This window comes from Mus pahari, chromosome 3 (assembly GCF_900095145.1).
Source record: "Mus pahari chromosome 3, PAHARI_EIJ_v1.1, whole genome shotgun sequence".
Classification (NCBI taxonomy): Eukaryota; Metazoa; Chordata; class Mammalia; order Rodentia; family Muridae; genus Mus; species Mus pahari.
In genome coordinates, this window is record NC_034592.1 from 22,953,269 (window position 1) to 22,978,260 (window position 24,992).

The following is a 24,992-nucleotide window of genomic DNA, read 5'->3' on the forward strand; positions in this document are numbered from 1 at the left end:
TGATTGGCTAGTGGCCTGAAGTCTAGAGAGGTGGGGCTAGTGGCTGATTGGCTAGTGGCCTGAAGTCTAGAGAGGTGGGGCTAGTGGCTGATTGGTTGCTGTCATCAAGTGGAGGAAGGTAGGGCTAGGTCTCACAAGGCCTCTCTTGTGGTTAATTGAAACAAGATCCCTTGTGTAGCTCAGGCTAGTCCTGAACTTGAGATCCTGCCTCACCCCCACCCCAGGTGACCTGTTTCTTGTCTCTTGAGAGAGGCAATTCAGAAGCTGCCAACTCCGGCTGTAACCCCCCCCCTTTCGTTTTGTCTTTCTTTCTTTCTTTCTTTCTTTCTTTCTTTCTTTCTTTCTTTCTTTCTTTTTTCTGAGAGTATGGATCTTGGTGTTTTGTGGATGACAGCTGCCTTTTCTCTGTGGACTGCTTAGACAGGAAACAACCTTGTTTGGTGTCACTTTGTTGTCCTGGGGTCACCCTGACAAAGACTGCCACCCTGAGAGGTTGCTTATATCCAGGACAGTAACATGCTGACCCTCCTGCCTCTACTTCCCACGTGCAGGGATTACAGGTGTGCAGCATTACACCCAGTTCATGGGGTGCCAGGGATTGAACCTAGGGCATTGTAGGCTCGGCAAACGCTCTACCAACTGAGCTACAGCCCCAGTCCCTATGTTATACTTTGATGGTGTCGGTGCTGTGGAACTTGATGCTGGCTTTCATCACTAGCAGGATGCCCTTGAGATCCATCCACATCGTGTGGATCAATCATTCATTCCTTTTTCATAGCTGACTAGTATTGTGTCGTCCATACAGTTCCTTCTGCAGTTTCAGTTTGTCCCTGACTCCCCCTCCTCCCTGCTCCTAGGCTAAATCTTGGGCCTCACACCTGCTCAGAATGTCTATCACTGAACCACACCACCCCTCCAGCCCCAATATTCTATTTCTATTGTTGCATCACTAAAATCTGTCAGAGGTCACACACAGGTGCTGTCTTACAGTTTGGATGGAATTCCAGCACTGGCCTGGCCAGACTCAGTCATGGTATAGTGGGATGCCTTCCCTCCTGAAGACCCTAGAGAGAAGCTCACTGTAACCTGTGTCCCAGCATGGGGAGTGGAAGTTCGAGGCCAACCTAGACTGCACAAGGTCCTGTCTCAAAAACAAAAACAAAAGAGACAAAAGAAACCTGAGCCACTGCCCGCCCACTCCTGCTGCACGATGCAGCTCTCTGGGAGTGGTTGTAGGACTGATGCCCTGTCCCCTACGGATTGCCAGCTCGGCTACTCCACTCTCTAGACCGTGCTGGCTGTGGAGGATGGAGGTCTCTCCTGCCTTTCACTTCCTGCTGTGGCTCTAGCTCCAGTCCTGACTGTCCTTGCCCACATTTAAGGGCTCCTGAGGAGGGATTGTCCCTGGGGTAGCCTTCCTCTTCCCACTCTTCTCCCCCCCCCAGCACATAGCCACAGAGTCCCTCTCTGTCAGAGTGGCTCGTTCACAGGCTCCAGGAATCGGGGTGCAGGTTTCTTTGGGGGTCATTATTCATTTATTGTGTATTATAGTTTGCTTAACCATTCCCCGTTGAAGACTACTTGACTGTGTCTACTTGGGGCTATTATAAAGCTGCTTTGAACACGCTTAGGAAAAAATGTCACAGAGGGTCACATTCTATCTTCTTTGGCAACTGTTTTTTTCCACTCAACATCCTGTTCCTGTTTTATTTGTGTTAAATCTATATAAGTTTAGATTTTATGACATGCCTTTGAGCTCCACCTGAGCCATGTCCTCTTCTGTGCTGTGTAGTATTCCACTGGATGACTAGTCCAAGATGCACTCATTCATGCCCTATTGCTGGATGTTTATGCTGTGCCTCTTCTGTGCTACGTGCCGGGCAGCCGCAAATGTCTTTTTGCAGCATATATGGGATGAACCATTTTTCTGGGCTGGATGTGTGTGTGTGTGTGTGTGTGTGTGTGTGTGTGTGTGTGTGTGTGTATGTCCATGCGCACGTTTGGACTATCTATTGTCTGATTGTTCCCCCAGAGCCTTTTCATGCCACCAGCAGAGATGAATGAGTAGCACTCTATCTCTGCCAGCAGTGAGAGTCACTGCTCATTTTAATTTCAGGACTGGCTCCTTATTAATTTCTTTTAATTAGTTTCTTTTCAGTTTTGGACTGGGCTAAAGCCTACCTGAAAAGTGTGAATTGATATCTGGCAGTTCTGATTTACATTTTCCGAATCACTGTGAGGACCCCCATCACTTCCCCAGAACCCAGTCTTTCCACACCTCCACCAACCCTGAGTCTCCCGACATCCATGGTCGCTGTCGCCACCTCCACCTGCCTCCAACCATTAAGATCTGGACGGTGCAACCCGACAGCTGAAATTACAGGATGTTCCTCCAGCCACTGTTTCCATGGGAACAAGTAACAGTCATCCTTCATGATTAGGTGGTATCCATGGCAACCAAGCATTTGAATGAAACTGATTTTATTTTATTTATTTTTTTTTGCGAACACTTGAAGGTTAAGATGCCTGACTCTGACCGTAGCTTCCAAGAGTGGCTGGTGCCCTGGTCTCTATGCTTAAATAGGGACTTTTTCCTGTCAGTGGAGAAAGAGATTCAGGGTCAGCTCATGCCAAGGCTCAGTTCTGTAGACTGGGAGGTTGTGTGGAGGTCATATCAAGTCTGAGATGAAGAAGGACTACTGAGTTGTCCTCTGAGGGAGACTCCAAGGTGATTGGCTCTCCCTTCCCTCAGGGAAGGTACTTCCCTTACTGATATTTTCTCCGTGCTGGGTGATCTTAGTGATTTGGACCTCTCTGGGATCCTGCTTTCCCTACCATGGACAAAGCTGTGTTGCCAAGTTGGAAGCCAGAGACGGAGGTCCCCGAGCTTAATGTAAAGCTCTGAGCTGAGACCCCCAGATGTAGAGGCACTGTTAGGTCCAGGGATGCAGCGGGGATGCCAGCCCCCTGATTGTTTTTCTGGAATAAAATGAAGATTATTTTGGGGGAGGGCACTGGGAGAGTACTGTCTGCTTTTACTCAACTCACTGAACTGATGTTTAATCATGAGCCCAGAGATGGAAAGGCATTGGGCTGGAGTCACACAGCGCAGACAGGATTAAATGGAGACCCCTTCCTTCTACTCTGCCTTTCCTGAGGTTCTAAGTGAGAGTTCTTTTGGGGAGGCATTGTTTAGGGGGACTTAGTTACCTTTGCATCTTGCAGCCTTGGTCTCCTCATCAGAAAAGGCGTAGATGCCATGGCTCTCCAATCTGTCAACACATGTTCTCGGTAGGATCAATATTGTTGGCAGTATTATACACAAGCTGGCCAAAGCTGGGTCCCAAGGAGATGGAAGAATCTTACTCTTTTTCATTATAAAGCTTAGTACATGTACAGCGCCTAAAAGAATCTACCTTTAGTATTGCAGTTTTATGTGGGTGCAGGAGAGAACGGAGCCTGAGATCTCTGAGGGGCAGCACACAGCCGCAAAGGCCGAGAGGCACAAGGCTGCCCGTGTGCCTAACTCGGAGCTGGCTGAGGTCTGGCCAGCACACACCAGCAAAGACTGAGAGGTGCAAGGCTGCCTGTGTGCCTACCTCGGTGCTGGCTGAGGTCTGGCTCCCTGCAGGCTCCTGGGGAAATCACTTGGGGTAAAATGGGAGGTTGTGCAGCCTCAGAGAAGTTTCTAGATCAGGGAAGAAGCAAGGTTCTGGGGGGTCCCAGAGGTCATCAGTCTCAGAACTGGGTGAGGGTGCAGCCCCACCCCCACTACCCTTATTCCACTAGGATAGGTTCTGTGTGTGTGTGTGTGTGTGTGTGTGTGTGTGTGTGAGCGCGCCTGTGTGTAAATGCACCTCTGTGTGTGTATGTGTATGCCTGGGTATGTGTGTTCTCTGTGTGTGCATCTCTGTGTGTATGTATGCCTCTGTGTCTGTGTGCTTATGTGTATGCCTGTATGTAAATGTGTGTGTGTGTGTGCACCTCTATGAGTGTCTGTGTGTATGTACATGTGCATGTGCCCTTCTGTGTGTTTCCCACATATGAACACATGCATCTTTGGAGGCCAGTCATTCTCTGGGGACCTCAGCCCCTTTTATCGATCCTAGGGATCATAAGAACTGTAGAGGAGGCTGGCTTTGCCAGCTGTTGGCCCATGGCTGAAGTGGGTGCTCTATATGGGTTAGCTGAGTTGGTGGAGGAAGGATGATGGTCAGGATTGGGGGTAGTGGGGAGGAGACCAGAGCTGCTGGATGCCTGGTTCAGTGAGACTGGGAACAGAAATCTTCATTCTCCTTCCCACTATGTGAAATAGGAAGAGACTTAGTAGGTCTGCAAGACTCAGTGATGGAGAGTGGGCATGAGTCGTGTCTAGACTAATGGGGTATCACCAACAGGAACAGTGGCCTCTCAGAACATGACTCTCCCACAGAAGGCAGCATGGGTGAAGGGGTGAGGGGGCATCTCTGCCTTATGTCAAATATGGCGGAGGCAGCACTCAGGGGTACCATAGAGAGGCACCTTAGGAACCAGGTTAAAGTGTATGTTGTTTTGAGGGAACAGAGTGGGGTAGAAGATAGCTAGCTGGAGTCTGACCACTCCAGGTTTGTAAGCTCCTACTGTGACCCTTTCCCCTGTCCTTGGAAAGGTGGCTGATCACAGGAGCCTGCCTTAGCTAAAGTTTGCACCCTGAACTTAGCTCCAAGCGCCATCCATATGTCTAGTCCTTTGGCTGGTCCTGAGGTCCAGGGGGTCAGTACTTCAGGAACCGTGGACTTGGTCCAGACACACCTACTTCCTAGGGATGGGACCTGAGGTTCAGGATCTACTCTGGTGAAGTGGGACCGCCATTGCCTGCTTGGCCTGACGTAGTACCTCCCCCAGGACTCAGAGGTGACCGTGGAGTAAACTGTCCCAGAGCCTATAGGACACATGCCTGGTGTGGATGACACATGCCATTAGGAAGCATGTTAGGGTCCTCGTCTAGGTGCAGAATGTGTGTGCTGCCACAGAGAGTGAATAGGAGCCGGGGCTGGATTGGGGGAGAGACTTGAAGGCAGACGGTGAGCGTGGGAAGATATTTCCTAGGGAAACCTCCAGAAAGAGTGGGTGTCTCTCGACTGAGTAGCGGAGCATGGGGCGGGGAAAGTTTTAAGCAGAAACACAGCGAGGAGACATGGAGATGGCTGCCTGCCACCTGACTGGAGGAACTCGTCTGGCAGAGGTGGCCCAGGGCACGGCCTGCTTGCTCCTTGGCCAGGGCTCAGAAATAGACTGCTGTAGCTGAGTGAGGGCTAAGCTCTGTCCTTTCACACTACTGGGAATCCCCCAGTCGGGAGAGGAAGAGGTAGGTACTATGGGTAGGATGCCTTTGAGGGACCTGTGTCTGTGAGCACCTATGTCTGTGTCTACATACGTCCCCTGTGTGACCGGATTTGTATGCACACATTTGCCAGGGTAGTCTCTTACCCCATGTCTCCGTGCGTCCCATGTGCCAGGGTGACCTTCACACTGTCCCTTTCTTCCTTAGAGTCAACAGGTTTTTAAACATCACACACACCAGGCTCCTTGTGGGTGCAGGGGCTGTAGAGGTGCAGTGTGGGCATTGGGAGTTGCGCGTGCGCGTGCGCGCGCGCGCACACACACACACACACACACACACACACACGGCCACTGATATTCCCAGATGCAGCCATTTCCATAGAGCAGCAGCAAGATGACAGACAGAGGTGTCACTAGGGACCTCCTTCATGACTGTCTGGTTAGTTAGGCTGGTGGGAGAATCTGGGGGGAAGTCCTCTATGGGGGACCATAGGAAAGCAGGCAAAGAGACAGCAACTAAGGTCTGAGGGGGCAGGCAAGAAGCAGCTGGATCCAGCTGACCGAGGTCTTAAGTAGGCGTGCACAGGCCTGCTCAAACATGTTCCCTGCTCTACCCTCAGACTGTCCCCTGAGTGTTTCATGACTTAGAAGCCAGGCGTGGTGGCCTTCAATCCCAGCACTTGGGAGGAAGAGACAGGTGGATCTCTTGAGTTCGAGGCCAGCCTGGTCTACAGAGTGAGTTCCAGGACAGCCAGGGCTACACAGAGAAACCCTGTCTTCGGGGAGGAGGTGAAGCAGCCATGGAAGCTGTAGACTCACCCACCCCTCCCCTCAGCGTTGTGCAGCCACTACCATCTCAGCCCTTTACTGTCTCGTCCAGCAGGCCTCCCACTTCTAACGCTTCTGGAAAGGAAGGCCCAAGTTAGAAGACAGGGGTCACAGATTATCTTAGTGACAGGACCGTGGAGGCAGGCTGTCCAGTGTTCCGTCAAGTATGACATTCTAGGAAAAGGCTCATTGATCTGTACACACAACTGTAAGCTTAAGTACAGACTCAGGAGCCTTTAAGCTACAGTTGGGAGGGGCTGGAGAGATGGCTCAGTGATTGGGAGCAGAGGTCTCTGTTTCTGTTCCCAGCACTCACATGGTAGCTTACAACTGTCTTTAATTCCAGTTCCAGGGGATCCGATGCCTCTCGTGGCGTTGATGGGTGCTGGGCATGCATGTGGTGCACATACATACAATGCAGGCAAAATATCTATGACATAGGACAATGATAACTATTTGTTTTTTAAATCATCATAAAAATCCAGCACTTGGGAGATGGAGAAGGATCAGGAGTTAAAGATCATCTTCAGCTACATGGCAAATTCAAGGTCAGCCAGGGCTACGTGAAATCCTGTCTCAAAATAGAATTGTAGTAAATACATGCAATTTGCCATTTCTCTCTGTCCTTCTGTCCTTCTGTCCCTCTGTCTTGCTACTTCACACTGATTTCGCTCTTTCTCTCTCTGTCCCTTTCTCCTTTCCTCCCTCCCCCTCATGCATGAGAGAGAGAGAGAGAGACAGAGACAGAGACAGAGACAGAGACAGAGACAGAGAGAGTGTTGGTGTCTTCCTTGATCACTTTTGGAGGCCAGGGCTCTCACTGACCTTGACGCTGGCTGCAGCCTGACCAGCAAGCTTCCGGGATCCTTCTGTCTTTGTCTCCTCAGCACCAGGATTACAAGCGCACCTGGCATTTTGTGGGCACTGGGAATCTGAACTCAGGTTCTCGCGTTTGTGCATCAAGCACTCTGCCAACTGAGCCTCTCCTCAGCTTCGTTTAAACTATCCCAAGTGTACAAACGTGCACTCGTCAGCTTTCTGTCTGCACCCCTTTTCATCTTCCTAAACTGAAACCCTACACCATGCAGCCAAAGCCCACCTTCCCAACAGTCCTGGGCAACTTACCTTTGACCCACTCTCCGGCTATGAATTTGACTATTGTGGGTATTTCTCGTTGTTGGACTAGAAGAGTCTTTGCCCTTTGGTTTCTGGCTTCTGTCACTTGGCATGATGTTTTCTGGGTTCATCCATATCATGTAAATGATGTTTTACGGTGCTCATAGATCACTAAGATGGGCAAATGCACTGTGTGTGCCCTGTGCCTGTTGGGAGTAGTGCTGTTGTCACCATTTCATACAGATGTTTAAATCTGGTCTTCTGGTTCTTTTGTGTATACAGTAGTTAACTGCCTGGGTAGTTTTGGGGGTACACACCACTACCGTTTTCCACAGTGACCACAGTATCTGTTGTGCAGTCCTAGGAAGTGGGTGGTGGCAGAGGCTACAGCCTCTCAGAGCTTTTGAATCTGCTTACCTTCCCTCTCCTTCTTTGACAGAGTCACCCCAAGAAAGGCCGGGCTCCCGGCGCAGCCTTCCCGGCAGCCTGTCAGAGAAAAGCCCCAGCATGGAGCCCTCGGCTGCAACCCCGTTCCGGGTCACGGTAACTATCTCTGCGTCACCACCGCCACTGACACCACCATCACCACCTCGCCCTGCGGGGCTTCTCTGCGACCCCGCACCCCCCTTCCTGGAGCCTCATGGACCGGGAGAGCATCCAGCCTCCCTTGCTCTAGGTATCCAATCCTTTGGCAGCTCCCTGCTCCCTGGGGGCCACATGGGGCCCCATTCTTTGAGGGAGGGGGCAGGTGGAGGATAGAGCCTAGGAGGCCACCAGAGCTGGGAGAGGATGCTGGACTGGAGCTGTCTGGCATGTGCACACAATGTACCCCCCACCCTTATTTTGGTATCTTTTATAGAACAGTCCGGGGCATGTCATAATTTGATTCTGTCTTGATGGGAAGGAGAAGAGTTCTGTATTCTCCAGCTGATGCTGCCTTAAAATGGACTCACACAGAACATGTGTACCATAGCATCACTGTTCAGTTTAGACAGCCGGCATGCATACCTCTCTCTTTTTTGAAACCTAAATGAGGGCTGGGGAGATGGCTCAGCCAATAAAGTTCTTCCCTTGAAAACATAATAATGTAAGTTCAATCCCTAGATCCCGTGTTTAAAATGAAGTTCCAGGTGCTGTGGCAGGAATGTGCAATCACAGAGATGGGAAAGAGAGACAGGCAGGCCCTGGGGCTCGCTGGCCGGACAGCCTAGCCTACTTTATGAGATCTGTGTCAGTGACTGCCTCAAAAAAGGTGGATGGTACCCTGAAGAATGGCACCTGGAATTGTGCCCCTACACAAGTGCCCACTCTTGTGCACGTGCATCTGTATGCTCATCTATGGACATGTGGGTTTGCGTGCATATGTGTACCCCAAAACCTAAGTGACTTTGCAGGAGTGGACCTCAGAGACTCTCTTCCTTTCTTTCCTTCTTTCCTGTTCTCCCTGAGACAGGAGTCCCTGGCTGGCCTCGAACTCATAGAGACCCACCCACCTCTGCCTCCTGAGAGCTAGATTAAAGGTGTCCCCTGCTAGGCGCAGCTCCGTGTGTTCTTGTTCTCTGCATTTACACTCAAGCACACATTTGCACAGACCTCCTTACGCAGCAGACGTGATGGTTCAGTGCTGTGGCAGGCACCTGGCACCAGGTGAAGCATACACCCTGTGTTCCCCAGGGATCTCCAGTCTCCCTCCATGCATGCATGCATCCATCCATCCAGGCTTCCCTTGTGCTTGCTTTGTGCCAGGCACCATTCTAGAGATGGGCAAAGGGTCAGAGTGCCCCAAGCCAGTGTGCTGTGTGCAGAGTTCTGAAGAACCCACAGTTTTGAGTTAGTGCTAAGAGCTGCCACTAGGGGTGACGTGGTCTCAAGGTTTTTTGTTTTTTTGTTTTTTGTTTTTTTTGTTTTTTTGTTTTTTTGATAGAATCACATGTAGCCCAGGCTGACCTCAGATATTATATATAGCAGACAGTGGCCTTGAACTCCTGATTCTTTTGCCTCTACTATCTGAGGGCAAGCATTACAGGTGTGTTCATGACACTTGGGCTTTGAGGTGATGTTTGAGCTGGAGGACAGATGATGAGGTACCAGCCGGTCTTGTGGCAGGTAGGCAGACAGGCAGAGGGAACTAGGTGGAGGAGAGAGATGGGGGAAAGAACACAGGCCTGGCTGTCATTATGTGACTTGGGGACTCCAGGGGAGCTGACTTGGACTGTCCCTAGACGGTAGGAGAGGCGTCCTAGGCTCAGAAGGCTCAGTGGAGACTGGTTAGGTCGGCAGTAGTGGTGGTGGATGCAGCAAAGGTGTGGATTGACATCCCACTACTGCTGCAGAGTCTGGTCAGAGGGGTTAGAGTAACTGGGTAGGAGGTGAGCCAGGAGGAGCCTTGGCTACCAGACTGAAAGGATAGGGCCTTCCCCAGGGCCACCCACCCTCCTGCTTCTGTGTATGGTATAAAACTAGGTTCTGGGGTCCCTTCAGGATTGCAGGACCTGGGTATGTACATTCTGATACACTTCCGTAAGAGGTCATTCAGAGTCAGAGCTGAGGGTTAGCCTATGGCAGGGAGGGCCTAGGGTCATACTCCTAGATGTACCCAGCTGTTTTCTGGGGGGGTGGGGGGGCTATACAAAGGTGAGCTCATTACTCATTGGAGCAGAAAGTCGATGTTCCCCTCGGAATGCAAGGGCCTCGGTGGGTCGGGAGAATCTCTGGGAGCCTTGGAACAATGATTGGGATTACTGTGGTCCTGCCACTGATGGAGTATCCACTGTGTGGCTGGCACTATGCCCACTGTCCTGAACCACCAACTTTTGTAATGCTTCAGGCAGCCCTGATGTTGATCACCTCAGTACAAAGGGGGAAACTGAGGCTCGTGGGGTAAGTCATTCACTGAAGCTCAGGCTGGGATCCAGGTGTGTCTGGCCCCAGGGCTTGAGTGTGGCTTCCTAGGACTGGAAGTGTGACTGTCATGTGGCCTGCCAGTTGCTCTGTTTGTGGCTCCAGCGTGCACACCATCATACCTTCGTGCTGCTGTAATCCGTGGCTTGGTCATTGCCAGCTGAGATTGGCAGTTTTCCTGCTGTGTCTTCACTGTTTCCCGGGGCAGAAGCCACCTGAGGGTGGAAGTCAGTGCCAGTCTGTGAGCCTGCAGCTCCCAGGAGTGCACTCAGGCCGCTGCGCTCAGGTGGTTGGCAGGGTACAGGGCACGTTCCTGAGCCATTTGTCTACCCACCCTCTGGCCACCCTGTGAGGTGTCACTAAGTGTTGCCATTTCACACAGGAGGAACGCAGGGTTCAGGGTTGGCATCTCTGTCACATAGCCCCTGATTTACCAGGTACTGATAGGGCTCTTGGCCAGGTCAGGGTCTTGCCCTTAGGCACTTTGGTCCTTTGTCTCTGTTTAGTCGTTAAAAGCAGAGGCGTGAGTGGAGACTCTCTTGGCCTGGGGCTAGATGAACTGAAGTGCTTGGGTACAAGATCTGGGTTCAAATCCTAGCACTTCTGAGCTATGATGTGACCTGGTCAGCCACACGGCCTCTCAGAACCTCTGTCAGGAAAGTGTGAAACAACAACCTGGCCCTGTGGCAGGTACTTAGCTGATGGGATGCACTCTGACCAATCATACCCATCCATTGGATCCACAGTCCCAACTGGGTTTCTCTTTCCAACTTAGTACTAGGGCACAGAAGATATGGCATTTGGGGTGTCAGGAGGCGAGCCTCCTTACCCCATTCCTGAACACGTATTTTCTCCAGCATTGGCATCCTCAGCTCCAGCTTGCAGCTGCTCCCTATAGACCCCGAGGGAGCCTGGGGAACATGGTTTTGCCTGGGGGAGGCAGGTGATGTACCACAGGCTGTAATGAACCTGCCACTGTTGCTGCCATTGCAAACCTGGGTGACAGGATGTCACCATCTCTCACAGAAGGTGCCCTGTGGGAGATTGTGTGTCAGAGTCGAAGGTCTCAAGGACTGGCAGAGGTCCCACCCAGCTGAAAGGGGATCTCCAGTTCGGGTTGTGTGTTCCTTCCCCAGGCTCTCACTCGTTCTGTGAGGCGCTGTCCCCACGGCTGTTTCACAGGGCATAGGTGGCTAAGTGGGACGTGGGTGACAGCCTCTTAGAGTGTGGGGCTGGAGAGAGCCTCAGTTTTTTTCTTTGTGCGAGATGAAGTTGATGGCCCTGTGCTTAATAATCTAATGTGGCTTCAAGGCCTGGTGCCAGCTTTGTGACTTGAGCGAGTTGCAGGTCCTCCCTGTTCTCCTGCATGGCTTCCACTCTCAGTTGATAAAGAGCCCATGGGGAAGGGGCTGGGAGTAGGTGACCACAGTGGCCTGTTCCTCTCTGGGAGGTGTTTGGGATTCCCACCCAGGTCTGTCTTCTCTATACTGGGAAGGGGAAGACAAGGATGAAAGACCATGTAGGAGGTGGGGCCTGGATCTGCATGTGTGTGGGGTCAACCCAAGCCCTCCGGGCCACAGCCTCACAGTAGTGTGTCCCCAGGAATCAGGCTGACCAGAGACAAGGAAATGCTGATAGCTGTGGTTCCCTGGAAGGCCTGTTGACCTTTACCATCTCTAGGTGTGGGCTCAGTCCTTCCTCCTTCCTCTGCCCGCCTAGGCGTTGACCTTGAGTCTAGCAGGGTCGGGGTGGGAGGTGGCAGAGGCTCTGGGAAACTTGGCAGCCAGTTGATCCCTCCTTGGGAAGTTGAAAGTAGAGACTTTGAAGGTTTGGCTGAAATTAAGTCTTAGGGCTATATTTTTTGTGAGATGGAGAAGTGTCAGAGAGGGGAAGGCTGGGGGAGGGGGGACTGCAGATAATCTCGGCACTGTGTTGAGTGTGGATGTTTCTAGAAGCAGGTCTTCTTGGTTCATTTTCACTGGTGTTGGGCTGTGCATAAACTGTGTTTCTGATTCAGGGACGGTATGCCGGGGGTGTGAGGGAACCCAGAATAAAGGCTCTCTGGGTGAAAGACGATGGGAAAACTCTTTCAGTGGGAACCTTTATGACTGAGTTTTAAGGGACATGCAGGAGTTTCTCAACAAAAGAGACAATAGTTAGAGGAAGATAGACCCAAACAGGAACAAACCAGTGGTCCTGAGTGACATGCTGGAAGCTGGAGGGAGAAGTAATATGAGGGTGCTAGTGGGAGCGCAGAAGCCTTTGTACTTTTGTACCCACTTGAGGTTGTCAGCTGTTCTGTCATCTCCCTACTGTAGTCTCCCCCTGTGTGAACAGGCGTGCAGAAGGTGAGTGAGTGGGCCGAAGTCTGCTATTCTGGCCATGTGTGCCTTGTACAGGAGGAGGCCCTGTTCTAGAGAGGGAATGTTCTAGGTAGGTTTTGGTCAGAGCACCAGATGCAGGAGTTGTTCGGGATGGGCAGATCCAGAGGGCAGTAACCTGAATGAACAGGGAGCCCTTTGTGCTCAGGCAGGGAGTCAGGGCGCCATTCAGGATGGGTTAAAGGAGCAAGCCAACTGCTAGTCTCCCCTAAGCCTTGATGCCCTGAGCTTAGGTGTCCTTGTGGGAGCCTGCTTGGTCATGACAGGAAGCACTAGCTCAGCCTGGGCAGCTTGGATAGGAACACGGAGAGGAGAGGGAACAAAGTGTCCCTTGGTCTCTGCCAGGCCCTCCCTTGTGACCACGAGGGTGTGAAGACTGCTACTTGGGCTGTGCCACAGGCTCCTTCCAGGATTTCTCATTCGGGGTGGCATTCTGGGTTCAGTGACAGGCAGGTGGAGCAACCTGTGCTCCAGGGAGACTGTGATGACGTCCCAGAGCACCTGGGAGGGCCACTGCTCCCCCTCTGTGGGCAAGTCACCTGTCTCCAGGCCTCTCTCTTCATCTCCAAACAGGGCAGCTGGGAGGGCTCCAAGGCCTGCACAGCGTAGGCAGTTAGCTACTGCTTGTGTTTCAGGGTACACCCTTCCCATACTTTCCCCAGAACCCCAAGTAGCAGGGCCTATTTCTCCCCCTTCACATTGCCCCTCACTGCCCCAAAGCAACAGCACCCTTGACAGCTCTGAGGTGCAGCTGGGACCAGGAGTTGGAGAGAGGTGAGAGAGTGAGAGGCTGAGGAAACCAGAGCTAGTGTTCTCAGGGGACAACAGTAGCATGGGTAGAGCTGACCAGTCTGCAGGGTGTTTTCTCACCAGCGGGGGGCAGCAGAGGGCAGCGAGTGGACATCTAGGTGACTCATGGTGAGAGCTGAGGTCCTAGTTTGTACTCCTGACCACAGGGAGCCATTGAGTTATGGAGGCTACAGGATGATCTGTGGTGACAGTAACACTGGCCAGGAAACATCCGGTTGACTAATGACAGCTGGGGCTGGCTGAGCTGGATTGGTCTGATTTCTTCAGAGAGCTGGATCTCTATTGTGACCCTTGGGGTCATTGGAGGACCAAGGTTTGGGGCCACAGCAGGAAGTATCAGGAGAGGCTCAGGGTGAGAGGCTAGTGTGTGAGCTGACAGGTAGGGTTAGGGCCCTGCAGTCACCAGGCTGGGGCTACTAAATGTTTAGACCCTGCCATACTGAACCGCCTAGAGGTTCCTTGGGCCCCTTGTTATTAGCTTCTCCACTACTTTGGGAGGGAATAGGGGGGCATTCCAAGTGGAGCAGATGGTGGGTCAGGTCCTCTGCACGGGGTTCCAAGCTCAGCATGGCTGACTACAGTGTGGTGGAGGATCATAACCCTGTTTTGGGCAGGTCCATGAGGCAGACTGTAGTGGTGTTCATTTCCTCCTTACAGTTCCAGGCCACACACTTTCCAAGATGGCTCCATTGAGCAGAAGGAAAGGCCCGCCAAAGCTCCTCCCTCCAGCACTGGGATGGAGGAGTAGTCATGGATCTTAATGGCTGCCTGCGGCCAGTCTGCTAGCCAGTGTCATTTACTAGTCCCCTCATTATGGATGAGGAATGTCAGACTCACAGAGGGGGCACACTGTGCTGGGTTACACAGTAAGGGTCGGAGCTGACATTGGAATCCATGCTCCCCTCTCCCGCCTTCCCTTGCTCAGCACAGGGCAGCAGGTGCCTGAGAGGTGATTTCTTTGTACCCAACCTGTGGTCCTGCAGGCCCTACCCCTTCCTGGATCAGGAGCCTGGACAGAGGTAAGGTTCAGATGCCTCCTTCCTGTTTCCACTTTCTTGCTCTGTGTGTGTGTGTGTGTGTGTGTGTGTGTGTGTGTGCGCGCGCGCGCACATGTGAATATCCATTAGTTTTTTTTGTATGTGTGTGCACATGTGTGTATCCATTAGTTTTTGTGTGTGTGCACATGTGTGTATCCATTAGTGTTTGTGTGTGTGCACATGTNGTTTGTGTGTGTGCACATGTGTGTATCCATTAGTGTTTGTGTGTGTGCACATGTGTGTATCCATTAGTGTTTGTGTGTGTGCACATGTGTGTATCAGTGTTTGTGTGCATGCACATATGTGTTGACTTTGAGGTTCCGTCTCAGCTTCTCCCCCTTTCTCTCCCTCTCTCCCCTCACTTCCTCTCCCTGAGACACAGGCTCTCTCACTATTAGCCTAGAGTTCACTGGTGTCTAGGTTCACTGGCCAGTGAGCCCTGGGGATTTATCTCTCTCTACTTTTCCGGCACGTGCCACTGAGCCTGGCTTTTTTTCTTCCTCCCATGGCTCCTAGAGATTGGATTTAGGTTCTCATCCTTGTGTGGCATATACTTTACTGACAGGCATCTCCCAAGCCCCATGACCCTTCTTTTCTTTAGACAGGCCTTGGGCTCCTGGTCTTCTGCTTCACCTCTTAAGTGCTAAGAGGACAGGCATACACATCATGCCTGGCTTATACCATGCTAGGAATCAAGACTGTGCACAGGCTGGGCGAGCACTGCACCATTGAACCACATCCCCCTCCACCCCTCATTCCCTCACTTTTTCCTGCTGTGAATACAAAGTGATCACATGGCACTGGGGTTGGATTACAGATGTAATTACATGTGAGTTCTTGGGCACGAATTGTTTCTGAAGCCAGGAGGCCTTCTGTGGAGGTGGCAGATACTGACATCTGTTTCATACACAAATCTAACATCTCGATGAATAACTGCCTGTGGAATTGCTTAGAGAACATCTTAGAGGAGCCATGCCCCATCCCCCACCCGCCCTAGTGCCTTAGATGGTCTAATGGGAGCGGGTGGATCCATTTCTCTCTCCAGCCTGGTATGTTGGCATCCGGGCATCACAGAACTGCCTCAGCCTCTGCCTTCGGACTGGTTGATCTTTTTGCCACCCTTCCATCCCTTGCTTTGGTCTTCCTGGGCAGACATTCCCTCCCCAGCTCCAGGATGTGTCCTCATGTCCTTCCTCTCCTCCACCCTGTCACTAACGATTCACTATGTGCCTCTCTTCCACCAGCTGATTGTGACCTTCTCAAGGGCAGGACTGGCATCTGATTCCTTGGAATCCTCAGCCCCTGCCGTGGGCACCTGCTAGGGGTTGGTGGAGTGAAGGGGAGTTAGGGGGGCAGTGGGGAGCAAATTAATTAGATGGGGATGAAGTGGGGAGTAGCTACCTCCTCAAATCTGAGAGCCCTTCATTCTATGTCTGCGGCCACTGTGAGATGAAAGGTCTGGCTAGCCAACCAGCTCCTAGGAGCCCCAGAAGAACATTAGCCCTTGCCTAGACTTTGTTTCTGCTTCTGATCCTTCTGAGGCCACGACTCCCAGGTCAGTGCAACCTGCGACTGCCAGATTATGGGAGGACAATTGTCTGTGGTGCCATCTCCAACTGTGTCTGCTTTCCTGCCATGGTGCCCGCTTCCCCTGGGGGCACAGGGGTGCTGCTGCCCTTGCAGTTCGGCTTTCTTGCTGCTCAAGTCAGAGGTCCCCTGGGTTGTTTCCCATTGGTTAGCACTTCTCCCTGCCTTGCTCCGGGGCTAGCCTAGACTGTTGGGTATCTAGGAGGCTAGGATTATCTGACCATCTTTGGGTTAGCCACTGCTCCCAAAAGGTCTCTTTCATCAAATGAATTTCCACTGTTATGGTGGGGAGTGTGCCCAAGAAACAGGGTTTAGAGGTTAGCTGACTTCTAGAGCAACCTTTTCATTGCAGGGATGAGGAAACCGAGTCACAGAATGGCTAAGGTGCTTGTTCAGGGCCTTGTGGTTGGGTTGTAGAGTGGTGTACACAGGCTGAACTCAACACTGCTGCTTCTTGGCTGTGTGACCCTATGCACGATTTTGCCCTTTCTGAGCCTCTAATTTCCCATCTGCATAGTGGGTTATGAGGATCAAAGGAGTCATGCAAAGTTTTAGCAAAGGACCTAGTGGAAGCTTCCTGAATTTCGTGTGCTGGGTCAGTTCCTGTCATGTGGTTACAGGGGTATGAGAATGGGGTCCCAGCCACTCTGCTGGGTGACTCTGCCAAGAGCATTTGCTCACTCAGGAGGGGGAAGGGCTGTGATTCACTAGACCACCAGCCTGGCCGTGGGATCTTAGCCTTGAGGCTGGAGGACCAGGTTGAGAGGCTAATGCAAAGGAGGCACCCTGGTAGGATGGCATTCCTGAAACTCTAGCCTAGGGTCTGCCTAGAAATGTGACTTTCAGGCTTCCAAGCCACTTGAATGTTAAAGCTAGTGTCCACAGGTTTGGGGCTTTATGGGACAGTGAGTCACTCCCCAACCGATCTCTGTTGTCACATCCATGCCTGAGACCTGAGAGAGGCATGTCTGATTTCTGTACATGGATGTTTGCTCAGGCCTGGGGCCTGGGGCCGGGGGCAGGGCGAGTATCAGAGGGCCATGTTTATGTAGCCTTTCTGAGTCCTGTGTCATCTCCACCCCTTCTCCAGGCTGTTAGGTTTCTTAAGGGACCCTTGCCTTGCATGTCCTCATGACGTGTCACTTCTCCAGGGTGGGTTGGTGGTGTGGAACTTGGAGGCCAGGAGGCTCTGCAGCCTTGGCAGGGGTCTGCAGGAGCAGGCAGACTCACTGCTGTCCTGCCCCACACCATATCTCCTGAGCCTGCACTGCCCTCATGGCTAATCTCATCTTCAGTACTTCCAAAATGTCTCAAATGCTGTCTCCTCTGGTAAGCCCACCAGAATACTCCTAAGTGGGATTCTTTACAAAGTCTTCTTTTGTATCACAGATACTAACTCACTTGCCAGGCTGCTGTAGCCCCTGTTCTGGGGCTTCGGCAGCCCAGTGTAGATAGGAGGGATTAAACACATTCATTTGTGGGTGGATGTGTCTACAGAGGAACCTGACTAAGACTTAGGGCATTGGGGAGGCCCATCCTGGGCAGAGGGACCTAGAAGAAGGAACTGGATCCCCCAAGCAAAAGGGGACTTTGATTTCAGGAAGCCCTTTGAAGTCTTTGCTGGTCAGAGGAAGCAATAGGAGCAGGTCAGGGAAAGTGGTATCGATGGTGAAGACAGTAGGCATTAGTTACTCTCCCCTTTAACTGACAAGGGGACAGCCATGACAGCCAGCCACTGGCTTAGGCAGTGTAGCTCTTGAAGGGTATTGTGCTTCTTCAGGGAGATGGTGGTGAATGTCTGATGTTCTTGTGGCTGTGCCATGTGGGGACTTCCAAGTGTGCTGTTTTAGGACAAAAGACATGTTTGGGGCAGGGGTTTGTTGCTCTGGACAAGGATGCAAGAGCCTGAGAGCCATATGTCTAGGGATAATAAAGAAGAATAAACAGGGTGTGCACAGAGACACCTCTGAAGTGAAGCTTCCCACCCGGGGCGGGGGAGGTGGTGCTGGCAGTGATTGGCATTTGTGCCAGTTTGTTTGTGGCTGTCTGTTAACAAGCATGTGTGTGTGTGTGTGTACACACTCATTTCTGTGTGTGTGTGAGTGTGTGTCTGTGTGTGTGTGTCTGTGTGAGTGTGTGCTGGTTGTCAATGCTTGTGTGTATATACATGTGCATCTGTGAGCATGGTGGTACTGAGGAGATGTGAGTTTTGCTTGCCTTCTTTTGTGGGTGTACCTTTTGTGTGGGCATTGTTGGCATGTCTGTCCTTGAACATGAATATGGGTTCAGCCTTGTATATTTCTCCATGTGAGAATGTGTTTATGTGCAGTTTTCTGACCAGGATGTTTGGTTGAGACAGGGTCTCATTTCAGTAGCCAAGGCTGGCCTCCACCTCAGGATCTCCTGCGCTTCCTCTTCTAGGCTGGGATTATGAGTGTGCCAGTAGTCTTGGACACTCAGTATTTTAAGACAAGAGTTTATCCTTGAATGTCTCAGCCTCTTTTGGGAGACCTCATGGCCTAGGGTCCTGTTCTTGTGTGGACTATGAAGGTCTTTCATGTTTAAGGGGATACCGTCATGTGTCGGGGGGGGGGTCTGTGGCATAACGTGGCCCACAAGTGGGTGGCCATCAGAAAGGCACCAGCTGTTGATTCCAGCTTAAACTCCTCTTCCTTTTCACCTGCCACCATGCCATCATTTCATTAGTGAGTCACTCCCTAGCTTGGATCACCTTTGATGGTGGAGGACCGGAGGAGTGGCACATCTGAAGGCCATGTGCAAAGCCAGAGCATGCTTTGGTACTTAATGCCAAGCCTGGGAGAGCCAGGCATCCCAGCCGGTCACAGATCTTAACTTCATAGACTTGGCAGGTGCCAGCCCTGAGAAATGCTCCTGCTCGCTACCCCAGCTCCCCGTGTTCCCCATGGGAAGACTGAGGCTTGGGAAAAGGAAGTGCAGCCACCCAGGAGAGTCTGGAAGCTTGGTGCTGAAGCTTGGTTATTCTGGACAAGCCTGGCCACCTTCTGGGCCTTGAGTGTCTTGTTTGTAAATGTGGGTCTGTTTTTCTCACCTATGCACCTAGGAAATAAGTCTCTTGCCATCCCAGCGCCTGTCCCAGCCTCCCTGCCTGCCTGTGTACCCAGCATCTCTCCTCTCCTGGGGCTGAGAGGTAGCAGTACTGTCTGGGATCTTCCCCTACCTTATCTGTCTTGCTTACTTAGATGTGTTCTTGGCATTCGGACAGAGCCCAAAAATGGTATTGAGAGAGATGTCTGTGAACAGCCTCTCTCCCTGAAGCTTCCCTGTTAGGGCTTGGACTTTTAAAACTGGCATGGGTAGGACATGGGTCCACCCAGTGTGGACCCATGGGGTTCTGCCTGCATCCTGAGCAGTCTTAGTGTCCCAGGGTGAACAGATGAAGGGAGGCAGAGGTCGGTCAGGCCACTTGCACATTTTCAGTGGTCCATGGCCAGTCTGCGGGAGAGGGAGAAGGCGACGAAGGTTGGTCTGGGTGGAAGGTGTATGACTGGATAGAGAGATGCTGAGGCTAGGGGAAGATTGCCCTGGACTGAATACTTGCTGTCTACTAGGCCTGGGCCCAGTACTTCACACTATAGGAGATAGAGCAGGTTGGAGTCCCTTGGTGACAAGGAGCTTCCAGGGTGGTGTGGCATGCACACTGTGGTTCTCCAAAGTACAGTGCATGGGAGGATGGGACTGGTCAAGATGCTCTGAGCCTTCAAGTCACTTGTGAATCCTGCTTGCAGAGCTGTGTATGAGCTGTCTCTATAAGAAAGGAGGGCTCCACTCTGCCCACCCCGCATTCCAGAACTTTCCTCGTCCTAGCTCTGCAGCATAACAACCTAGCCACTTGGAGCAAGTATCTTAATCTCTCCTAGCTTCCACTTCCCATTCTGAAACCGAAGCCCACGCTCCCCCAAGGACTCTTAGCTGAGGCCTTGAGCCTCCTAGGCTTGCTCCCTCCCTGCTGAGCGATGCGCTCTGCATTTTCACGGACACAGCAACTTGGCAAAACAGGAGCTTGCTCAATAACTCATCATTTATCCTCCTCCTCCTCATCACTTGGAATTGATTGAAATGGGTGAATGAAGAAATCACGCATCTGGAATTCTGAAAGGGTCTGAGTGCTGCTGGAGAAGAGAGCCTTTCAGAGAAGAGCAGGGGTGGGCCAGATGTTAAGACAGAATGGCTCCAACTGAGGTGGAAGGGTGGGGGATTAGGGGGGGCCTGACAACTCATCCTTACAGCCAGACCACTCTGGTCTGACCTGGGTCTTGGCCAGTGGTAACATGGGGAACCAGCTGGGAGTGGTTATGTCCTTTTAGGTGGGGGGCATTCTCAAAGAAGGCAGAGGCAAGAACTAGTGACCAGCAGCCCTGGGGCCTTAGTTGAGCCCAGTGCACAGGCACAGCTTCCTACTGTGTTAATGGGGCCAGTGCCCCACAGGGGTGGAGCCCATTCTGTCCCGGTGCCTGGTGGCTGGTGGCTGGTGGACTGTCTGGCTGCCTGCTGCGCTTTACACTTCAGTCCCTGCTCCCTGGATGAAAGCTCAGGCCTCACCTGAGCAGCCTGGCAGCCCTGTGGCCGCACACTGTGCACATGGGGAGTCTCTGAGGTTGCTTCAGAAGAAAGCACTAAAAGAGTTCAAAACTTCTAAACTGGATGTTACTCTGTGTCTCCAGGGTCAATTGCAAGCAGCTTCTTTCATGGCCCTGTCCCCACTGCTAGGCAGCCTGCAGACTCCTCAGAGGCCCAGGTGGGCTCCTACGTCTATTGGTCACCCACACCTTGGGAGAGTTGGCTGTGTACTTGAGCCGGTCTCAGTACTAGTGACAATAAAGCATGTGGATGCTTAAGTATTTGCCGACTTACCCTAATACCTAACAACAATCCTTTCCTTCATCTCGTAAAGCAGCTTCCGTCATTAGCCTGTTTTACAGAGAGGATACCGAGGCTCAGAAAGGGCGTGAAATTCGTACACAGGTTGTCTGATTTAGGATTGGAATCCAGATCAGACATGGTGTTGCATGCCTATAATCCCAGCACGTGGAAGGAGTTAAAAGGATTAGGAGTTTTGAGGCCAGCCTGGGCTACATGAAACCATGTCTCATAAACCCCCACACCCCTCCCCTGGAAAAAAATTAATCCCAGAAAGTAAGTGTGAAGGTGCTACTCCTGTAATCCTACAGTTCAGGAGACTGAGGGCCTCCGCATGAGTTCAGGGCCAGCTTGGGCTACATGCTGAGACCCTTCTCAGGAAACAAATGAACAAAGAGATTTGAACCCAGGCACTTAGAAAAAGCCTGAGGTGCCCCAGGGGAGGATCAGCAAGGACAGATCCCTTGTATGTAAGGAGAAAAAAACATGTGAGAAAGCAGACTCTGTGTGTGTGTGTGTGTGTGTGTGTGTGTGTGTGTGTGAGAGAGAGAGAGAGAGAGAGAGAGAGAGAGAGAATGGGGGGGCAGACAAAGGAGAGATTATGGAGTGATTATTGAAAGCATGTCTAGCCCTCACAGATGAGCTAGCCCTGGCATATGCTATTACAAGCTGCAGATTTTTAAATGAAACCTTTGTGTTTGAGTGGGTTTCTTGTGTGGATAAATTTAGCTTTTGTTGGATATTCTGTTCTACACCCTAAACCTAAACTCTGTTCAGCTTTATGTGTCCTATTTAACCCTCTCTGCATGTCCCTCCCCAGCTCACTTCACAGTGAGGTGACAGGCCTTGCCCATCAACCCTGAGACTAACTGGGGTCCGTCTGGTACCGCTCAGTTTGAGGCCTATGTGTGCCTGCTTGCACCTCTCGGCTCTTAGCCACTGGCTGTCAGTATGCTCCAACACAGCCTAAAAGTGGGTGTCAGGAACTCCGTTCTACTGAAAGAAGGAACTGTTTGTTTTTTGAGGCAGTGTCTCACTACATGGCTCTGGCTGGCCAGGGACTTACTATGTAGATCAGGCTGACCTGAAACTTACAAAGATCTGCTAACTCTGGAGTGCTGGGATCCATGTGCCACAACCTGTAGCTAGAAGGAACAGGAACCTTGTCTGGTGCCACTTGGTTAAAGGTTGGCTTGAGTCTTTGTTTTCTTCTCAGTGCTGGCATCAAACTCTGCAGCTAGCGCTCTACCCGTGAGCCACCTCCCACCCTTTGCCTTGGGTCTAGCATAACTTCCTGGCTTGAAGACCAATCAGCCACTCCTCATGAATTCTGGCTGTAACTGATCCCAGGAAGGGACAAGAGACAAGGCTTGTCTCCTTTCATCCAGGGCCAGGGACCAACCACCTGACTCCCTAGCCCTGTGAAGGACAGTAAACTGTGAATCTGGGCAGAGCACAGGAGTGCAGCTTGGGGCCTTTGATCTTGGGAAAACCCCTTTGTCACCACCCTCAGTAATACAGCTTGTTGAGGGGTAATCCAGCTAGGATGAGGGGTATTTATTATATGTGGGACTCTGAGCTGGGACACAAGGTCTGTAGGGCTGATTGTGGTGTGGTGGGGATTAACAGGGGTTCTCAATGGTTCCCCGAAGAATCTCCCCATGGCCTCTTGGAAATATAGACAACACTTGTCACCCTGTCCTGTCACCCCATAGTGTCCATGGCTGTTGTAGCCCCACCGTCTAGTGTACCAGGCTCAATGACCAAGGTCATTGCAGCTTGAGTCAGGGGAGGTAGCAGGTAGCATTGATTTTTTTCAAAAGGAAATTACAGATGTTTGTCATCTGGTATTTGAGCCTGTTGAGGAGAAATGCTGGAATGCTGGAAAGTGGCAAGAGTCCAACCCATTCTTCTAGGGGGGAGAGGGAGAATAATCCTCCTCCTCCTCTTCTTCCTCTTCCTCTTCCTCCTCCTCTTCTTCCTCCTCCTCTTTTACTCAGAAATGGATCAAACTGACAATATTGCTATAGAATGGGCTCTACAACCTGTGAAATGGGCTCTGTGGTTCTTTGTACCGTAAGAGTGCAATCTGAAAAAAAAAAAAAAAATCCAAGCCTGCTGGGGAGACTCCTCAGGAAAGGCTGAGTTGGGAGAGCCCAGGGTTTACATGGAGGTGTAGGCCCTTGCCTGCCTGCTGTCTCCTAGGAGCTTTGACCTCCCTTCGTCTGCATTGCCTTGCCTGTGGATTACGCCTTTGGAGAAGGGTCCCTCCAATCTACCCCTTAAATCAAGAGGTTTTCCTGAGCTGCACAGCGTTTGAAAACCTGGATGTGGGTACAGGGGTCAGGTGTATTTGGACACTACTACCTGGGAAGGTCTTTGGATGAGGTGACATTTTAGTTGGCCTAGAAGGACATGTGGAATGCTGACAGGTGACAACAGGAAGAGGTCTGCGATGGATGGGAGAGGTCGAGGAGGAAGGAAATGTAGAGGGGAAAGGGCAGGAGGAGGGATAGGTTGGGCACTGTAAAAGAGGGTGTGTGCGGTGGGAACAGCTCTGGCAGTAGCTCTCAGAGCTGGGTGTCCTTGGGGGATCACCTCGTCTCTCTGCAAATGAAGTTTGCAGATAAGGGTTTTCTGTTGTTTTCTCTGTGTGCTGGTGACATAAGAGGATTTTTTCAGCCCATTTTTGAAGTTGTCATGTCCAAGAGGTGGTGCTGCAGCAAGTGTTCACCTGACCTTCTGAACTCAGAGATCTGTCAGCCCCACCCCTCCCACGATGGAAACACTTGGAAATTCAGATCACAGTGACAACACTGATTTCAAAATAAGTCAACACCCCTTTATGTCTGTCCTCGGGTCACCCAGAAGCAAGGCTGAGTGGCTGGGTTCCAGCACCCCTTCCGTACAAGCCTTCCTCAGGGAGTTTCGGTTCTCAGTTCTTCTCCCTCAAGGTACCTGCAGATTCTGAGCCCAGTGTCTTAGAATTCCTAATGCTAGGATTAGGAGAAACCATGACAGAGTAACATGAAAGGGTTTATTCAGTTCATACTTCCATACCTTAGTCCGTTATTGGAGGAAGTCAGGATAGGAATTCAAACCAGGTGGGAACCTGGAGGCAGGAGCTGATGCAGAAGCCATGGAGGGGTGCTGCTTACTGGCTTGCTCGCTTTGGCTTGCACAGCCTGCTTTCTTATAGAACTTGGGACCACCAGCCTAGGGTGGCCTCCCTCACAATAGCTGCGTCCTTACACATCAATCCCTACAGCTGTATCTTATGGAGGCATTTTCTTAATTGGAGTTTCTCTTCTCAAATGACTAACCTGTATCAAGTTTACATAAAACTAGCCAGCACTCCCAGTAAGACTCAGCTGTGGCCCCTTGAGCCCCACATCTACTCATTATGTCAAGTGCATTCTGGTCCAACCTGCAGATACAGAGGCCTGGCTCCTCACCTGCCTCTTCATTAGCCCAGAAGCTCTGGGTGGGGTGGGGTGGAGTGTGGTGAGCAGGGAATGGTGCCTTTACCTGGAGCCTCAGTTCAGCCCTGGCTGGGAATCCATGCATGGTCTGAAACAGGTGTCCCAAAATTGGGGGCACTCAGCAAACCCTTCAACACCTTGGGCCCCTCCTTAAGGGGTCACTAGAGGATCCTGTACCCATGGGGATTGTTTTTATGGGGGTCCAAGTGTTTCACCCTCCATCCTGACAACCAGCCATTGTCTCTCCGCCTTAGAGTGCTAGTAGGCGCGCTGGCCTTTTGGAGGACCTGCTCTCCCAGCCTTAGTTTCTTTCCTTCTGAGTAACCGCTCCTGTCAGTCCCCCGACGGGGCGGGGTGTGGAATCCTCCTGGAGGTTGGGGGTGTGGCCTGGTTGCGGAGGAAGGTGAGGTGAGGGGCTGCGGGTGGCGCAAGCCACTCAACCCGCCCCCCACCCCTGCCGCCCCGCCCTCTCGGCGCCAGGGGGTGGGTGGGTGGGGGCTCGGGCATCCTCGGCCACGGTCGGAGGCGCTCGGCTGTGTCGCCATGGCAACGGCGGCTTAGGGGCGGGGGCGACGTGGCGGGCTGGGCCGGCCGGCGGGCGGGCGGCGCGGGGTGGGCTGGGCCGCGCT

General features: G+C 51.9%; 1 protein-coding gene across 10 annotated transcripts in view; it reads left to right on the top strand.

Moving 5' to 3' along the window:
• Dab2ip (DAB2 interacting protein) overlaps positions 1-24,992 on the top strand; it is a 176,101-nt gene that overhangs the window by 81,449 nt on the left and 69,660 nt on the right. For 9 of the 10 annotated variants that reach the window (XM_029537055.1, XM_021194743.2, XM_029537060.1 and 6 more), the window contains exon 2: positions 7,706-7,809. In XM_029537055.1, the coding sequence (XP_029392915.1) occupies positions 7,706-7,809 (104 nt within the window). Of the gene's footprint in view, positions 1-7,705; positions 7,943-24,992 lie in introns of all 10 variants that reach the window. The other variant, XM_021194747.1, reaches the window with a different exon arrangement.